This window comes from Dromiciops gliroides, chromosome 5 (genome assembly GCF_019393635.1).
Source record: "Dromiciops gliroides isolate mDroGli1 chromosome 5, mDroGli1.pri, whole genome shotgun sequence".
In the NCBI taxonomy this organism is placed as follows: domain Eukaryota; kingdom Metazoa; phylum Chordata; class Mammalia; order Microbiotheria; family Microbiotheriidae; genus Dromiciops; species Dromiciops gliroides.
The window spans coordinates 55,600,515-55,620,934 of NC_057865.1; the positions used below are offsets into that span (position 1 = coordinate 55,600,515).

Here is a 20,420-nt window from a genome sequence, read left to right on the forward strand (position 1 = left end):
GGCTTGCTTCCATTCTGTGCTTCTAATTCTCTTACTCACATGCTACTGAACAGAGCTGCAGGAAATTATGAAATCGTGCTGATTGGGTCCCTTATAGATGTGTATTATTTAATCTCAGCTGGGTCTTCATGGCAGCAGGCAATTATTCTATTCCTCTGTAATCAATTTGCTACCCACATCTCCACAGTGGCTTTTTCATATTTCTGATCTCCTTTGACATCTCTTTCTCTACCCTTTCAACTGATGGCCTCTTTGCATAATTCACTGAAAAAACTGAAGCCATTGAATGAGAGCTCCCTCATTTCCCTTTGTTTTCAAGAGTGACATAGTCACCTACTCTTTCCTTCACTGTGGCTTCAGATGAAGAGTTGGCCCTTGCCAAGGTAAAGAAACCTATCTACATGCACTCCTGATCCACTCCCCTCTTTTCTCATGCATAATGCCCACATTATCATCCCTAATATCTCACTAATTTGAAATATTTAGCTTTCTATTGGTTGTTTCCTGATGCCTACAAACATGCCCAGTCCCCATCCTAAAAATGCCCTCACTTAACTCTTTTTTGGGGGGGCAGGGCATTGAGGGTTAAGGGACTTGCCCAGGGTCACACAGCTATGAAGTGTCAAGTGTCTGAGGCCAGATTTGAACTTAGGTCCTCCTGAATCCATGGCCGATGCTCTATCTCCACTGTGCTACCTAGCTGCCCTTCTCCACTAACTCTTGACCTATATCTCTTTTCCTTCTTCATTAACCTCTTTGAGAAAGTTGTCCATAAGTCATGCTTCTTTTTCTCTTCTAAACATTCTGCAGTTTGACTTGTCTCATTCAATTGAAACTTTTCTTTCTAAAATCACCAAAGATCTCTTATTTGCCGGATCAAAAGGCCTTCTCTCGATCTCATCCCTTTTGACCTCTGATGCATTTGGCATTATTGTTGATCCTCTTCTTGATTCTTTCTCTTCTGTAGATTTTCATGACACTGATCTTTCTTTGTTTTCTTCTGGAGGAAAGTTGGAGCAATGTGATTTCTCTTTCTCAGTCTCCTTTGCTGGATCTTCATTCAGGACATGCCCCTAATATAGGAATTCTCAAGGATCTGTTCTGGAACATCTTTTCTTGATCAATACTATCTTGCTTGATGAACTCATCAGCTCCAATGGATTGAACTATCATTTCCATGCAGATAAAACAGAACTATTTATCTATTTATCTCTCTCTCATGCTCTCCATTCTCACAATTGCTTATTGGATATCTCAAACTGGATGTCTTGAAGACATCTTAAAATTAACTTGTCTAAAACAAAACTCATTAACCTTCTCCTAAAGCTCTCTCCCTTTCCAAACTCCTCTTTTACTGACCTGGGTACCACCATGCTCCTAGTTACCTAGGCTTAAAATCTAGGTGTCCTCCACAACTCTTTATTCTCACTCAGCCCACACATCTACTCTATTTCCAAGTCCTGTTGGTTTTGCCTTCACAATTTCTCTCATATGAGCCCCTTCAATCCTCTGACAAGGCCACTGCCCTATTGTAGGTCTTCATCTCATCATGCCTGAACTACTGCAATAGCCATCCAGTTGGCTTCCTTGTCTCTAGTTTCTCCCCACTCTGTCTACTTTTCACTCATTTTCCAAAGTGATTTTCCTAATGTAGAGGTCTAACCATGTTATTACCATACTTAGTAAATTCCAGTGGCTCTTTGGTTATCTCTAGCGTCACATATAAAAATTTCCATTTGAGTTTGAGGTAATAGTTTGAAATGTCTAACAAATAGTTGGTGTTGTAGTACTATAGCCCAGAAGAAATATTAGAATTAGATAAATAGTTCTGGGAATCACCTGCATAATGGTGATAATTATACCCATTAGACTTGATAAGATCATCTAGTGATATACTAGAAAGAGGAAAGGGAAAAGGATGTAGGACTGAGCTTTAGTTAGTAGGCATGACATAGATGAAGATCCAGCAAAGGAGGCTGAGAACAAAAACATCTCTTTTGTCTCCTTAAGTTTTTTCTTCCCTAGGATAAACAATCCCAACTCCTTTAACTGGTTGACATGTGACATGAACCTTTTATCATTCTAATCTCCCTCTTCTGGAGGCTCTAGCTCAGAGTGTCCAACATATGGCTCATGTGTACATGCATCCTACAATACACTCAAGTGCAAACTGAACCAAATTAGAGTTTAATAGGGAAAAATTTAACAAAATAAATAAAAATATAATAAAGCATAAATTATAAAAAACTTAAAATAATATCACAAATAATAAGATAGCATTGATTATCAGATAATATCACTTAAAATATGATATAAAACTAAGTTAATATGCAGCCTACAAAGATCCTTGTGTATAGATTAATGGTCCCCATTTCTATTTGAGTTTCATACCATTTTTAAGCTTATCAATTATTTTTCTTAAAACATGCCACCTAGAACTGAATAGAATATTCCAGAATGGGCCTGACCAAGGCAGAATACAATGGGACCCTCCTGTCCTTAGTACAGGTCTTTATTAACTTAGATTAAGTTCATGAAAACTTTTTGGACACCATATCACACTGGTTCTTCATGTTAAGCTAGTATTCCAAGAATTTTTTTCTCAGACAAAATGTTGTCCAGGCATACCTCTTCCATCATATACTTGTGACAATGATCTTTATTCCAAGTATCAGATTTTACTTTATCATCATTAAATATCATCTCAGAGTCTACTGCACAAATACTCACTATCAGCTAATGTCTTCATTAGTTCTCTTCCCTTTATAGTGTCTTTTTGATTACATGCCACATAAAATTTTATCTAAGTTCTTGATAAGAATGTTGAACAGCATAAGGCCAAGCACAAATCATCAATTCAACCTATGCATTTCTTTTTTCTTATAATAACAAGATTCTTATCACTGGCTTTAGACAACAGTGATAATAACCTTATTAAAGGAAAACTATATACATACATATATATGTATATATATGCACATACATATACACATTCACACACATATATACAATTTGTGTGTATATACGTATATATCTGTGTGTATCCATCTATCAATCATCTATCATCCATCCATCTATCTATCTATCTATCTATCTATCTATCTATCTATCTATCTATCTATCTATCTATCTATCTATCTATCTATCTCTGTTCTCCCCAGTATCTAGATACTATATTCTCTACATAAACTTTGGAATCACCATTCTCCAACTCTCTCATATTTGTTGTATACCTCTAGTTTCACTTTTTTTTTTTTTTTGCTGTGTCATTTGTTAATATCTTGACACTGGCTTTGATGATTCATCTGCTTCCTAAAAATATTTCAGAGTTGCTTCCTCTTTCTTTCATCTTGCCTAGGTGGCATAATAAATGAGGCACTAAACATGAAGACAGAAAGACCTGAGTTCAAATCCTGACTCAGACACATACTAGGTTTTTGAACAAAACAAGTTACTTAACCTCTCTGTACCACAGTTTATTCATCTGTAAAATGAGTGAATTGGACTCAGCCTCTAAGATCCCTTTCAAATCTATATCTATGATCCAAGGATAATTCAACCGTATGCACTATGGCATAGTGAACAAACAGATTGAACTTGGAATCAGGAAGACTTGAGTTTGAATTCTGCTTCAAGTCAATGTTAGTTGGGTGACTGAACAAGTCTCTTGAACTTTCCGAACAATAGTTTTCTCATTTGTAAAAGAGATATAGGGGCAGCTAGGTGGCACAGTGGATAAAGCACCAGCCCTGCATTCAGGAGGACCTGAGTTCAAATCTGGCCTCAAACACTTGACACTTAACTAGCTGTGTGACCTTGGGCAAGTCACTTAACCCCAATTGCCTCACCCAAAGAAAAAGAGATTTAATTATTACAGTACTGTGGTGAGGATGAAATGAAATAACATATGTAAAGTGTAATAAGCTAGGGTACAGAGAGGCAGGTGTTACACAGGACTCTCAAAGAGACAGTAGTTTACATTTGCAGCATGCAGAATTTGTGACCACAGAATTTAGGAAGAGAAATACAGCATACAATGCTGTTGTCACCTGTGTCCACATTTCATGGATCTTATGATGAACTCACAGTCATTTTTGACTTCCTCTAAAAACCCCAAATAACATAAGATTAGGGCCTTTTTGTCTTTTAATTTCACCCTGGAGATGTGGATTTCTTTTCCTTCTCAACAAATACTTTTAAGGATTTCTAACAAATGAACATGCCCTTTATATTTGAGTTTTAAAAGTTTTAAGAAACAAAGTTAACATTTTCCACAAGGGGGCTCCAAAGTTGCATTAAATTCCTTTTGAATATATGTAGCTTTGAGAAGTGTTTGCTAAAAAGAAAATAATATGCTTTAGTGGTGACTAATGTTATATAGTCAGGTGTTGGGAATACAGAGAATCATAAGACAAGCTCTCTGGGCTGGATATTCTAGTTGAAGAGACAGGACATATACATTAAAAGATGAATAACAATAGAGGGTAGGATTTTCATTCATTCATTCATTAGCTCAATCATTCAACAATTCTACAAACATTGTCTACTGTGTATAGAAACTGCTAGGGGTTGATGGAAATACAAAATTTAGTGAGATTTGGTCTTTGCGCTGCTTCTCTTCTCTATCCCCTTCTATGTTTCTTCTTCCCTCTCACATTTCTCCCTTTCTCTTTCCTCTTTTCTTGTTAAAAACCTGATCTTTGTTCATATCTCACCTCAAATCCCCCTTGCAATTATCCTAATCCCTCTCTTGTTCTCAATTCCAGTAAAATGTATTTGTGTTTTACAAGTATTTAGCACTTAGCATAAGATGCTTTGCATTGTTGTTTATTTTTTTCTATGTCCTGGATTTTCAGGTAGGTGATAATATACCTGAGAACAAGTAAAATGTCTCCTGTTACTGGTGGGTTGTACTGAATAGAAGCTCTGAAAATGTTTGTTGTTGACTATATTGCAAAGGGGCAGTACATATAATGATGGACCTGGAGTTAGGAAGGCTTATTTTCTTGAACTCAAATCTGGCCTCAGATACTTACTAGCTGTGTGACCCTGGGTGAGTCACTTAACCCTGTTTGCCTCAGTTTCCTCATCTTTAAAATGAGCTGGAGAAGGAAGTGGCAAACCACTGTGGTATCTTTGCCAAGAAAACCTCAAATTGGGTTATTAAGAGTCAGACTCAACAACAACAAAATTTAGTAAACAAGATTTCCTTGGATTTCCAATTAAACTTAGTTGAATGCAAAGGATAGAGTTCCCTGCTTTTTATTCTAAGAAACTAACCTGTTTTGTGCACATGAGCCACAAAATCAAAAGATATTTTTATTTCTGGTTCTCATCTTGATTTGCTTTCACAGAGGTATGTATAAATGTACATTGTCTGAAAATATTATTAGTGGCTATTCACTTAAATATTTCTTTTGTTTGATCTCAAACATTTTTTATTTTTATTTTCTAGAAAGTGATGTTCCTATCGCCTGTCCAAGCCAATGGTGGCCCTATGCAGGTCACTGTTACAAAATTAATAGAGAACTCAAAATACAAAAAGATGCCTTAACTGCCTGCAGAAAGGAAGGAGGAGATCTGGCTAGCATCCACAGTATAGAGGAATTTGACTTTATTTTTTCCCAGTTGGGATATGGTAAGAATTCATACAAGCACAGTATTTTCTACTTTTCTACTTCCTACTCCCTGAGGTTGCAATTATAGATGTTCTTAATTATGAAATACTAAGATTCTTTAGGAGAAGTGGAGGCAGTGTACATGTTGGCTTTAGAATCAGAAATATCTGAATTCAAATTTCCTTTTTGGCATTTAATAACTGTGTGACCATCTGTAAGTTACAGAACCTAGATGGGCCTGAGGCAAGTCCTTAGGATTTAGGTGGCCCAATAGATAGCTTGCTGGGTCTGGAGTCATCTTCCTGAGTTCAAATCTGGTTTTGGACTTTTACTAGCTGTATGACCCTGGGCAAATCATTTAACCCTGTTTGCTTCAGTTCCTCATCTGTCAAATGAGTGAGAGAAGGAAATGGCAAACCACTCCAGTATCTTTGCCAGAAAAGCCCCAAATGGGGTCATGAAGAGTCAGCCATGACTAAAACAACTCAATAACAACAGAGAAAAGATCCTGCAAGTTACAGGCCAGTGAACTGGACTTGATTCATGGTAAAATTCTAGAATGAATCATTAGAAGAGAGAGTAACCATCCAGAAAAAGAAATGGTGATCACAATGGGCCAACAAAAGGAAGTCTTTAAGAACAAGTCATGCTAGACTAACCATATATATATATATATATATATATATATATATATATATATATATATATATATATATATATATATATATATTTTGGACAGAGTAGATCAGGACAATGTTGTAGATGCCATTTATTTTAGCAAAGCATTCGATAAAATTTCTCACACTATTATTGAAAAAAGATGTAAAATGTCGGCTAAATGACAGTATAATTAACAGGAGTCAGAAGTAGTTGAGTGACTTCCTTCTAAGAGTAGTTATGGTTCAATATCAGCTTGGCAGGTAGTCTCTAGCAGAGTGTCTCAAGGATTTGTAGTTGGCCTTGTATGATTGTATAAATTACCTGGATAAAGGCATCAATGACATACCTATGAAATGTTCAGATGACATAAAGCTCTCAGAGATAGCTCATCCCCTTCATGATAGTCACGTATCAAAAGAGACCTTGATGGAGTAGAATATTTATCCAAATCTAACAAAGTGAAATTCAATGGTGAAGAGAGAATATAAGCTAGGAGAAATGAAGAGACAACAGTTTGTAAAATATCTGGGAGTTTAGTGTAATTCAAACAATATGAATCAATAGCATTATATAGTAGTAAAAAAAGAAAAAGCTAATGCAGTCTTGGTTTGTATTGAGATATAGGGATAGCTTCCAGGAATAAGAATAATCCCACTGTACTTCTCTAGTCTTAACATTCCTTGAGTATTATGTTCAGTTCACATTTTAGGAAGGACATTGATAAGTTGGGAGGCTAAGCAGAATGAGGAAGAAACTTGACTCCATATCATTCAAGGACCAGTGGAAGGAACTGGGAATGCTTAGCTCAAAGGAGAGGAGACTCAAGGAAATATAGTAATTTTCTTTCTTTCTTTTAAAATTTTGTTGTGTGTGAAGCAATTGGAATTAAGTGACCTGCCCAGGGTCACACAGCTAGTAAGTGTCAAGTGTCAGAAGCTGGATTTGAACTTAAGTCCTTTTGACTCCAGGGCTGGTGCTCTATGTCACCTAGCTGCCCTATATAATAACTTTAAGTATCTGAAAGGCTTCCATGTGTAAGAAGGATTAGACTTGTTTTGTTTGGTGCCAAAAAGGAAAAGTAAGAGCAGTAGGTAGAAGTTTCTGAGAGGTAAATTTAGATTTGATTTCAGGAAGAACTTCCAAAAAAAGATTAGAGTTAGTGTTAAGTGAAATGGGCTGTCTTGAAAGGTTGTGGGTTTACCCTCATTGGAGATGTTCAAGTGAAGATTGGAGGATCACATTAAAGTGGAAATTCCTTATGGGGTATGGATTGGAATGAACGGTCTCTGAGGTCCTTTCCAATTCTAGTGTCCCATGATCCTGAATATAAATGAGGCCAGAAACTCAATAAACACCTACGACAACGAGTTGGAGCACTGGAACTATGATGAATTTTCTGAATCAATAGCTGTTAGGTCATCTGTTTCCATCAAGCAGAACAAGAGGAAATGGATCACGATTAGGATAGAGGCCAACCCCTTCCTGATGCATAGCTATGGAACAAGTGAGAAAATTAGAAAAAGAAACAAGAGTTAAGGAGATGGCTGTTAAAGTTGAGAACGAGAGAGCCCATAAAAAGAGGAGAATGAGAAATAGGGGTACAACCATTAGTTATTTTAAAACTCGACTTAAGAGTTAGCCAATCTTCTGTAGAAGATCATCCTTCACACTTTATAGCCAAGTCCTCACTTCTCCAGATACTGCTGAGGGACTAGTGCTCAAGATCAATCATAATGATAGTTAACCCTTATAAAGCACTGTAAAATATTTTAAACACTTTGCATGTTATTTCATTTTCACTTCACCATAACCCCGAAAACTCCATTTAACATATGAGGAACCCGAGGCTAAGAGAAATAATTTGCTCAGGATCACTTAGCTAGTGAGTAACTGAGGAAGGATTTGAACTTAGGTCTCTCTGACTCCAAATCCTGGGTTCTATTCACTGCACAGCCTATCTGTCAGTGTCAACATCTACCGGAAAAAAACTGGCACCCAATGTGCTTAGTGGTGAGCTCAGAGCCTCTTAGTTTACCATCTTTTCCAGATGAGCTAAGGAAAGAACTGTGCACCACTCTTGCAAATGACATTCAGTCATTCATGATTCAGAACACTGGAAACACCTGCTGCTATTGGCCTTCAGCCAATCATGGACTTCTCTAAAAATGAAGTTCGGTGGTGTTTAGCGGAAGGGCTAAAACCACTGAAGGAAATCCTGAAATAGGGGAAGTCTTTTAACATTTTCAGGATCTAACCAATTTTTCCTCACTCTCCATAACAATATCTTTGCAATCTTCTGGCAAGTAGTTTTATTGCCAAGGTGAAAATGATCAAATTAAACTGACACATTGGTATTTTGACATAAGCATAGCTCCTGACAGAATCTCTAGAGAATTAAACATATTTTTCAGGGTCTACTGTAAGTTTCATTTTGGGAAATGCTTAAACTGAAGGTAGAAGTTAGATGATGTTGTCTGAGGATCTAGAGGGACCTAGATCCCTACAAACACCCCAGAAAAACTCCCAAAATGCACCTGAAGAAACACTGACAAACAAATCCAAAGAAAAATGTCTATGAGCTCTTCTAGGACTACATGAGAAGTGCTTAAACTTTGAGTCATTAATTCATACTGCTTTTTTTGTGGGGCAATGAGGGTTAAGTGACTTGTCCAGGGTCACACAGCTAGTAAGTGTCAAGTGTCTGAGGTCAGATTTGAACTCAGGTCCTCCTGAAATCCAGGGCAGGTGCTTTATCCACTGCACCAACTAGTTGCCCCTCTTACTGCTTTTAAAAACGGACATCTCTTGTTTTTATACCACCTTTGTTTCCAAATAATAATTACCTTTCCCCTTCTTCACATATATGTATATTTATATATGTATGTGTGTGTGCTTGTGTATATAGGGGTATACATTCTAGTTTTGTTTCTACCTTTTGCATTACTTTATATATGTCTTCCCAAACTTCTCTCTATTCTTTATATTTGTCATTTTCCAAGATGCAGTAATATTGCATTATCTTAATATATCACAACTTGTTTAGCAAGTCCTCCATCAGTAAGATGCTTCTTTGTTTCTAGTTCTTTGCTACTACAAAAAATATTTCTATAAATCTTTTGGTATATATTGCACCTTTCTAGCTTGGACCTTCTTAGGGTATATGCTTAGCAGTGGGAGCTCTGGGTCAAAGGGCATGGATATTTTAATAATATCCTTAACATAATTCCACATTACTTTCCAGAGTATCTGGAAATCTTTTAATTTAAGGGAAACTATTTCATTTTACTAAGATGATGCATTATTCTTTTTTACTAAATTTATTCTTCTTATTACTAAAACTTAAACTGAAAGTAAAACTTAAAATTAAAACTTATTGTTCAAAAACTTTCCACCAAATGCCCTCAAAATCTACTTGCAGATAGGAAATCAGCAATCAAGCTTACTAATGATTTAATTGACTAACAGTTTAATGACAATAGTCAAGATATAACTCACCTCTTCAATTTATATTGTTTCATACTTTAGTCAATTTTATCACAAAGATTCAAGTGCCTCGAATATAGAACCATCAATGGAATAATAGAATTTTTAGATAATTTAAATTTTTTATTTGATGATATTAATGTTACTGCTCCATGTCATAAATGCTACTATTCTGAAGGAAAAGGCGAAGGGATGTGGGCAAAGTAATATTACAGTTAGGTGGATTTGAAACAGGTTGAATGTCCAGACCCAAAGAATTGTTATTAATGGTTTAATGTCTTCTTGGCAGGGAGCCTCCACTAGTATGCCTCAGGGAATCTCTGCTTGGTCCTGAGGTATTAAACATGTTGATCAAGGACTTGGAATACGTCATGATTGGCATGCTTATCAAATTTGCACGAGTTGAAACTGGGAGGGATATTTAATGAATTGGGTGATGGATTTAGAATTCTGAAAGATTTTGGAATTGGGTCAAATCTAATATAATACTCCATAGGGATAAGTATAGAGTCTTCCATATGCAAAATCTATCTCACAATTAGAATATGAAGGAGATGTTTATATAAAAAAATCTGGTGGTTTTAGTGAAGCACCAGCCTACTATGAGTAACAGGGACCGTTGTGCAGTTTAGTTGTGCCTGACTATTTGTGACCCAATGGATCATAGCATGCCAGGCCCTTCTATCCTCCACTATTTCCTAAAGGGAAATTTGGTAGAGGTAGGGATATGGTAGCCCCAAATATCCAATGGACTCATAATGGTTTGAATGTCCATAACTGAGGAAATGATAGTTCTTCTGTACTTTACAGTGAAAAAACCCCATTTGGTATGTGGGTTGTGATATGGGTATTCATTTCAGAAAGGACATTGGTAAACCACAAGGACATTGATAAGCTGCCAACAAGAGGGCAACTAAGATGGTGAATGACCTCAAACTCCTGCCATATTAGGATCAATTGAAGGAAATGGGAATGTGTAGCTCAAAGAAGAGAAGATGTCAGGGTGGAAAGGAGCTGGAGATGGGATTTCAATTATCTTCAAGTATTTTCATGACTGTTTCATGGAAGATTAAATATTCTTCTGCTTGACCCAAGAGATGAGAACTAGTTACAATGGAAGTTACAAAGAGGCAAATTTAGGGTTGGTGTAAGGAAAAAACTTCTGGGCAATTATAGCTATCCAAAAATGGAATGGACTTTCTTGTGAGGTAATGTGTCTATAACACAAAATAGATATCTGACAAGCCAGAAAAAAACATGAACCCTTCACTTGAGGTCTCTGAGCAAAGGCTGGATGACCATTTTGTGGGGTACTTTCTTAAGGAGATCCCCTTTTAGGTATAGTATGGACTCTGAGCACCTTTCCAGCTCTGAGATTTGTTGAATTTGTAGTTTTATTTATTTATTTTTAAAAACACAAATCAGAAGATTTAGAAATGGTTGATCATGTAACTGGCTATACAAGTAGGGTATAATTGACTGTCCTGGGGATGGGGAACTGAGTATGATTTTTCAGGAATAGAAAAGTTTCCATCAATTATTTGTACCAAAAAAATAACTATATAAGATGGTGGGTTGGCTTAATTGAACTTATTTACCAAGAACATATTTGTTTAGTTGTCACTATCCATACAAAATAGGATTTATAACTCGTTTATTAAACCTGATTACAGAGTCATACCTTTGTAATTCAGTGTAGACAGACAGAAAACAGGGAATATAGAAGGAGTTTGAGCCCTCCCTAAAGAATCTTTGCTAGAGTAATTCTAACAATCAAGTCGATGATGCTTTATGACAGCAATAGGGCCCATAAAAAGAGTAGACCTGATGCTGATAAAGCAGAAAGTCACAATTGCCCTTTGCCCTTCTTACCTTCCAGGAAGTGATTCCTTCCCTCCCCTGTGCCCCCACTTCATCTACGCTCATATAAAAATGTGTCCTTGTATTTTTTTTCTTTCTGTTTAGACAACTCAGATATACTGTGGATTGGGTTAAATGATCTCAGGATTCAAATGTATTTTGAATGGAGTGATGGGACCCCTGTAACCTTCACCAAATGGTTGCCTGGAGAGCCAAGTCATGCAAACAACAGGCAGGAAGATTGCGTCGTGATGAAGGGAAAAGTAAGAGAATACTCAATTATCGCCATCTTGCAATAGCCAGAGCTTGCCTCAAACCACATCATTCACAATGTCCTCTCCTCTTTCTGTTCAGCCCCTTATGAATGGTTATTTAGGTTGGGTGGGCATAGGTCAAATTTACCCAGATAAAATATTAACTAGAAGTTGACCTTCCATCTGGTTCCAGGTAGCTTTTAAAGAGGAACGTCTAGCAGCTTGTAAAAGGGCCCTAACAGAAATGAGTGGGTTACATCAAAAATTAACTAGGTGGCACAGTGGATAAAGCACTGGCCCCAGATTCAGGAGGACCTGAGTTCAAATCTGGCCTCAGACACTTGACACTTACTAGCTGTGTGACCCTGGGCAAGTCTCTTAACCCTCATTGCCCCCCCAAAAAAATAATTAACCAGAAATGGCTGGTCATGTTGGCCACTTTTGTCTGGATCCTGTCTATGAGGATTCTGTACACAAGGAGAATTTGGCTCTCATTCTAGCTAGCTCTCCACGTAGTAGACACAGCCTTTCACGGCATGATCAGTTCCCTGAAAATATGCCACATTATATTTTTTGAGCTTAGGGTGTCTGCCACTTAACAAATTCTGGTATCCATACATTAAAGAGTACCTGACTGGGCGGCTAGGTGATGCAGTGGATAAAGCACCGGCCCTGGATTCAGGAGGACCTGAGCTCAAATCTGGCATCAAGACACTTGATACTTACTAGCTGTGTGACCCTGGGCAAGTCACTTAACCCTCATTGCCCCACCCCCCAAAAATAAAATAAAATAAAGAATACCTGACTGAATCAAAATAATCATGATTATCATCTAAAAAAATCTAATAGTAGATAGGAAACAAATTAATTCAACACTTTAAAGTGCTTATACTCATAGATTGGATACGTTCAGTTTGCCAAGAGTCCTAGGTCCTCTTCTGCCACAAATATCAATGTGTACCTGGTCATGAGTCAGTGTGGTACAATGGAAGAAGTGCTGGATTCAATGTTAAAAGACTTGAAATCAAATCAGTGGGGTTCTGGTAAATGTTTAACAACCAGCTCTCCAGAAAACAATGTATCAACACAATTTTAATTCTAACTGGTATTAACTCTTTATCACTTTCTTAAGTCTAGACAATCAAGAAGACACAACACAACAAAACAAAAACAGCCCTGATTTGTAGTATTTGCTGATTTATGAGGTACAAATGCTCACACTGAAATTTTAACAATGGACTTTGAGAGTTGGTATGAACTGGCTCCAGTACAACCCTGTTTCACATCCTAATTCTGTTACTTACCACCTTAGATAAGTCATCTAACCTCTCTGTGGCTCTAGGATGTCTGCAAAATGGAGCAATTGTCCTAGATTTCTTCTGGCATCTCTTCTAGCTCTAAATTGATAAACCCATGAGCCTATGACTTGGTTTTGAGGCTCTTGCACTTTGTTGTATAATTTGGAGGGAATCATTTCAGCTTCTTGAAAATCTGTTTCCTTATCTGTAAAATGGGATGAATAATACATGTACTGCATTCCACACAGGATTATGATGCACTTGCTACATATTTAGGGTGTCCCCAAAGTCTCTGATTTTAATGCAGCTTAATACCAGACAAAAACTTCTGGTACATACTATGTAGGAACACTATTTAGCCCTAAATTGTCATAATTAGCCACCTAATTTTTTCTAGACTTTATTACAACAATAATTGACATAAGCTGACATAATAGCACTTTAATTTTTAAGATTTACAAAGTGTTTTAAAAAAGCTTCTTATTTGAATCATATATCAACCCTGAGAGACAAGTACTATAGGCATTAATTTCTTCATTGCTAGTTCACAATTAAAAGTATTTTTTTCTTTATTTCACATTTTTTTTATTATTTGGTTGACTTAAGCATGTATAAAAGTTTTAGTTTCTATTAAAAAAATGTTGAACACAGGGCATGTGTTCAGTATTGTGATGTTTAAAATCTAAATTGTGGTCACCTTAAATTAGAAGCTTTAGCACCAGTCCTTGGGCATTAAACATTTATTAAAGCATACCGATATTCCCATGGAGTTCAGAAAGTTAAGAAAAAAGCTGATTTAGCCTAGAGTTCCAGCCTGGTCTGGTTCTTCCTCAAATCCTCTGCCACAAGCCTGCTTCAATTGCGAACTCTCTCCAGCAAACTGATTGTGGAAGCTTTTTATAGGTCTGGAACAGAGGTGGTCCTTACACACTGCTTCAAGCTGATTGGTTGGCATCATCCAAATCCATTGGTTCTGAAGGTGTTCTCAAAGTGTGATTACAATCCAGTTAACTTGAAGTAGGCTAATCAGCAGTTAATCACTCTCCCTTGATTCAATCAGTCTAGATTAATCTCCAGGTGGGTCTTTGAGTATCTGCTAAATCTCATTATTTCATCACAGTATTCTCTTTAAACACATTCTCTGAACATTACAAGCATGTAAAAGTGCCCTTTTGATTTTCCCAATCTGTCTCGGGTCACAAGGTGTTAAAATTGTAGTAATGTTCAGGTACAGGAAATGATAACATAAATAATAGAACTTAAAGTAAAGATGCATTGGTTGTGGTTGCCGGTGAGCCTAGGGTGGTCAAACATGAGGCTGAGACATGTACAGGGTCTCTAATTCCAATGCTGATCTGACAAGCAACGTTTAAAACATGTTCCTTGCTTTGGTAAGAGTTTATCTTTTCTTGGTGCACCTTGTGGAAATACCGAGGGGGGTTCAAGAGATCATACTTAGGATTACAGATTTAGATCTGGAAGATACCTTAGATGATCTAGAAGATAAGCAATCTAGTCCAACCCTTACATTTTATAGATGGAAAACCAGAAGTTTACGTTGTACTCTGTTTAAGGGGCAGAGATGGGATCAGAACTGTCATCCCCTTCCAAATATAGTATGCTGGACACCATGCCATGAATAATTGAATATAAGAGATATTCCCTTGTTTTCTAGTTATTTCTACTTTTCTACTCCTGACTCCCTTCCCTTTCCATTTGAAAAAAAAAAAAAACTCAACTTTAAAAAAAAATTCCATTTAAGTAAAGACATTTTTGCAATTATTGCTTGATTTCAGCTTACATATAAGGCAGTTAGATTTTCTGTCTGTCTCTCTTTTTTTGGGGGGGGGGGAGGGCAATGAAGGTTAAGTGACTTGTCCAGGGTCACACAGCTAGTGTCAAGTGTTTGAGACTAGATTTGAACTCAAGTCCTCCTGAATCCAGGGCCGGTGCTTTAATCTACTGTGCCACCTAGTTGCTCCGCTCTCTGTCTCTTTCTTTATGCAGGCATTCTTGCCAGTTCTAAACTGTTTACACTTGCAGGCTTATAATGCACCATCTCCCGCCTTCACACCTTCTTTGGTCTAGCCATATTGAATTACTCACCTTTCCTCATAAACAATGTTATACCTCTCACCTCCTTGCCTTTGCACAGACTGACCCCCATACCTGGAATGACCTCTTTTTTCATCTCGGCCTCTTGGTATCTAAAAACTCATCAAATGCTGCCTCTTACTCAAAGCCTATCCTGGTCTTAATGTTAGCTAGTGTTCTCCCAAATTACTTGGTATATATTTTGCTTTTATTTTTCTGTATACATATTGTCTTTCTGCATAAAACATTAAGTACTTTGAGGGCCTCATGGGTTGTTTCTTTTTTGTCTTTATATCCCCCAACACTCAGCATAGTGATAGGCACATAGTAGGTCCTTAGCAATTGTTTATTGAATGAATGAATAATAAAATGAATGAATAAATGAATGATAAAATGAATGAACAGGGACCATAATTCTGGGGCTGTATTCATGTATAGCATATGTACAGCATTAGACTAAAAGCCTCCAGATGAAATGCTGGACCTGTAGTCAGGAAAATCTGAGTTCAAATTTGTCTTCAAATGTTTGCTAGCTGTGTCATCTGGACATATGACCTCTTAACCTCTGTCTGCCTTGGTTTCCTGGGGTTTCCTATAGGTTGTTTTGAGGGTCAAATGAGATATTTGTAAAGCACTTAGCACAGCACCTGGCACATAGTAGGCACTATATAAATGCTTATTCGCTTCATTTCCCCATTACACTAAGAAATAGACTGACGGTTTGATGGAGAAGAGTGGCTTCTAACCAGGGTTTTAGGTAGGGGAGGTAGAATGATGCACTGAGATGTTTGGGGCAGCCAGATGTAATATTAAAAGCACCAGCTGTTGGGTAGGAACACCACGGGGCTTGGAAGAAGTAATTTGCCTAGTACCCTAGTTCCTCTATCAGAGAAATTTCCTTGTCTTGATTAGAATGTGAGAAGAATGGTCCCAGACTGACCTCTAGTGGCCTTGTTAAGTATGTTCTTGAGGTCAGTCAACAGAAGAGGCAGGACAAAGAAACAAGCATTTGTTCAGTGCCAAGGCCTTTACAAATATTACCTTATTTGATCCTCATAAGAGCCTTGTGAGGTAGGTCCTGTTATCACCCGCTGATTTCAGGCCCAGCTCTCTATCCACTGCCATCATCTAGCTTCCTTGGGCAAACAGTGCTCTTAAGGGATTTATATTCTAGTGGGAGAAGACTGTGCAGGAATAGTAGGGTATGTATGTAAAGGTTTGAAAAGTCAGAAAGTGATTGAAGATCAGCTATCAGGGACTCCACTTCCAAAATGGAGAATGAACAAATCAGGTTGCATACTTTGTGCCTACACTGGGCTAAGCATTAGGAATAAGAATTCTTTACTCTCAAGCAACCTACCTTAGATCTTGATCTTCCCTCTCAGAGGCATAGTTGCAAAAAGATGGAGGACCCTGATCAGCTCTCTTTTTCTTTGTTTTCCACAGAATGCGTACTGGGCCGATCACCCCTGTGAGAGTCATTTTGGTTACATCTGCAAGTCGAAACCACTCTCCAAGCCACCTGTAGTGGAAGAAGAACAAGGATGCAAGAAGGTGAGAGCCAAGTGTATTAACATGAGCCAAGATTCTATACTCCATTGGTTTTCACCATACATCCAAGCGTCCGTGTTATATGGCAAAGTCTATAACACTCAGATATGGCTGAGTCTCTCCACAGGTGTTACAAGGTTGGAAGCTGTGCCTGGAAGGGAATTAGAAGAGAAATGGGGTCAATGAAAATGAGGGGGGCAGGTTGGAAGATAGGAACAGTCGGATATTAAGAGGAGGGTAGCATGCCCAATCGAGCATAATGTGATTGAAGGGAACAGAGTAAACATTTATTAAACACTTCATTGTGGCAGGCACTGTGTTAAGAGCGTTACAAATATTATCTTATTGGATTAAGGAGCAAGGGCTAATTTTCATTTCTTGGGGGCATCATGGATGATTATTTTGTAAAACTATTCTGCCTTCAGGCTATATTTAAAAGAAAAGTGACATATGTAGTTGGAATCTGATATAAAAGGGAGTTAAGTGCTCCAGTGCATACTGTTGGATTTGCAGTTAAGAAGGCATGGGATCACATCCCATCTCAGACACTTTGTAGCTGTCTCACCATAGATGTTACTTAATATCTCTCAGCCTCAGCTTCTTCATTTGTAAGGTGGGAAGTGCCAGCCCTCAAAAAGTATACAGTTTAATTGAACTTGAGGAGAAAAATGATTCTTTGGAGATTGTTATGTTCCATAGCTATTCCATGAGATGACACTGAAAAATACTGTTATCAAAAAGTTGTGTCTTACTTTCCATGGGAACTTGGGATCATTGAAAAAGCTTTACAATTTCTAAAAGAGCTTCTAATCAGCTCTCTTCCTCCTGTTTGACTCAGGACCCAATTCATTGCTCATCTCTATGGTCTGATGCAGATTAAAAAAAATGTATATGTGTGTATATATGTACATATGTGTATGTATATTTATATATAGATATATAGATATATGTTCTTTAAACAAATTTAGAGATTTCTTGTCCATTTAATATGTTGGCCTTCAAAGTTTTTCTTTTAAAAATACATTGTAAATGAATATGAAAGTCTGCTAATATACTATTTTATGATTATATTACTAGGGATGGAAAAGACATGGCCTTTACTGTTATATGATTGGGCAAACACTTTTCAACATTTGCAGAAGCAAACCAGACCTGCTTAATCAGAAGGCTTATCTAGCTACTGTGGAAGACAGGTACATCATTCTTTCTTTTTTTTGATTAAATTTGTGAAAGAAGGACTGTGCAGCTGAAAGCGTTAGGCTCTGAAATGTTATATGAATTTCCCCATTAAAACAAAACAAAACAAAACTAGAGAGTACATTAGAAATGATCTTAGTTTGGTTCATGTATCCATCATTCTTCACTTCAAAAGATTTTAAAATGTCTCTTTTGGTAATATAAAACAACACGCAGGTGTTACCGGGTAATATTTGTTTTGCTTTGTTTTGAATGGACCTTTGATTTCTTTGGTAGTTAGGCAGTACAGAGTGCTAGACTTGGAACAAGAAGACTTAAGTCTAAATCTAGCCTCAGACACATTAGAGGTGTGATTCTAGGCAAGTCACTTAACTTCTGTATCTCAGTTTACTCATCTGTAAAAGGAGACTTCTAGAGTGGTCATGACAATAAAATATTTATAAAGCACCCCCCAAAGCCTTAAAATATGGTTAATAACATATATGTATATATAATTATTAATTATTAAAGAATAAAGACTTCCAATGAGGTAGCTCTGCTACAAATGCAGATCAGCACCTGCTTTCCAATTTATAATGTTAAAGATCTTCTGGGCATAAAGAGATTAAGTGATTTGCCGAGGGGCACAAAACCAGTATGTGTCAGACGCAAGAAGATCTTTCAGTACATAGTCCCACACTGCCACGGCTTTGTAATAAGTTTTGCATGTATTTACTCAGCTATGTCACTTTGTAGATAGAAGATCAGCTCCTTACTGACTTGCACTGTGACCTTTGTACTGACTGATGTGGCACTGTAAGCAAAAGGAATACTGAAGGAAGCTTTGTCAATTCAGAACCTAATGTGTGGTTGGCCTGGGTGATCGTGATTCTAACTCAACTTTATATAGTGCTTTCAGATTTGAGAAGTGCTTTCCTCTAAACAGCCCTGTGAGTTAGGGAACACATTTCCCCTTTGTACATGCAAGGAAACTAAAGGTTAGTGAGATGATTTCCATTGCCCTTTCCCAGTCATTCCCCAAAAGATTTTGTTTGCTGTTGTTGTTGACTCATGTCTGACTCTTCATGATCCCATTTGGGGTGGCAAAGATACTCGCATGGTTTGCCATTTCCTTCTTCAGCCCCTTGGCAGATGAGGAAACAGAGGCAACAAGGTAAAGTGATTTGCCCAGGATTACAGAGCTAGTAAGTATCTGAAGTCAGATTTGAACTCAGGAAGATGAGTACTTTTGACTTGCACTCTATCCAATGTGCAACTTGGGATTCATTAGATTTTCATAGCTTTCCACCCTGATTGTCCTGGAGATTGCCTTTCTTTCTTTCTTTTTTTAATTTATTTTTTTTAAGTGAGGGCAATTGGGGGTTAAGTGACTTGCCCAGGGTCACACAGCTAGTAAGTGTTAGTGTCTGAGGCCGGATTTGAACTCAGGTACTCCTGACTCCAGGGCCAGTGCTCTATATCCACTGTGCCACCTTGCTGCCCCGAGATTGCCTTTCAAAGTTTCTGCATTGCTTGATATTTGGTACTTTTGTCTCACAGATTTACATGCAGATAAGGCTGTATGGTCCCAAAGGATTTTTTAAACATTTTGTTATTGTTCACCCTGTGTTTACAAAATTCTGCTTAAATAGAAAAATAGCTTTCTCTTTATAAATTTCCATGTTCCCCATATATCGAACTCCGAATACCGGGCCATGAATGTTTAGTCGGTGATTCCATTCTATCTTTTCTCTCTGAGACTTATAGAGTTCCTTAAAGGGAATATTGTATACATAAAAAATCACATATATGTAGTAATATATCTAGTAGCTGGGTTGCACAGTGGATATAGCCCTAGATCTGAGGTCAGGAAGATCTGAGTTAAAATCCTACCTCAAATACTTACTGTGTGACCCAGGGCAAGTCACTTAACTGTTGTCTTCCTCAGTTTCTTCATCTGTAAAAATAAGGATAATAATAGCAATACTTCCCAGGGATTTTGTGGGAATAAAATGAGATGATATTTTTAGGAGAGCTTCATCAACCTTAAAGTGCTATATAAGTGGTAGTTATTATTGTTGTTGTTTTTAGGCAGTAACCAAATTGAACAAAAGCATAATTGATACGTATTTCCCAACTTGTTTCCTAACGATATTTTATGAGAAAATCCTATAATGTAATTTGTATGTTTCCTATTCTCTTTTTAGATATGAACAAGCCTTTTTGACCAGTTTTGTTGGACTGAGGCCTGAAAAATATTTTTGGATTGGACTCTCAGATGTAGAAAACAAAGGGACATTTAAGTGGACCATCGATGAAATTGTCCAGTTTACACACTGGAATTCACTTATGCCTGGTAATTGTATTACTTTAAATTCATGCCTTGATTCATATTCTAGTTTTTCTAGTCCAGGACAAAATATAAA

General features: G+C 37.3%; 1 protein-coding gene across 1 annotated transcript in view; it reads left to right on the forward strand.

Annotated features, from left to right (window-relative positions):
- The window catches only part of MRC1 (mannose receptor C-type 1), a 120,607-nt gene that overhangs the window by 52,514 nt on the left and 47,673 nt on the right, over positions 1–20,420 (forward strand). Inside the window, 5 exon segments of the mRNA XM_043969197.1 lie at positions 5,456–5,638; positions 11,727–11,884; positions 16,714–16,821; positions 17,896–18,011; positions 20,202–20,350. Of these exon segments, the coding sequence (XP_043825132.1) occupies positions 5,456–5,638; positions 11,727–11,884; positions 16,714–16,821; positions 17,896–18,011; positions 20,202–20,350 (714 nt within the window).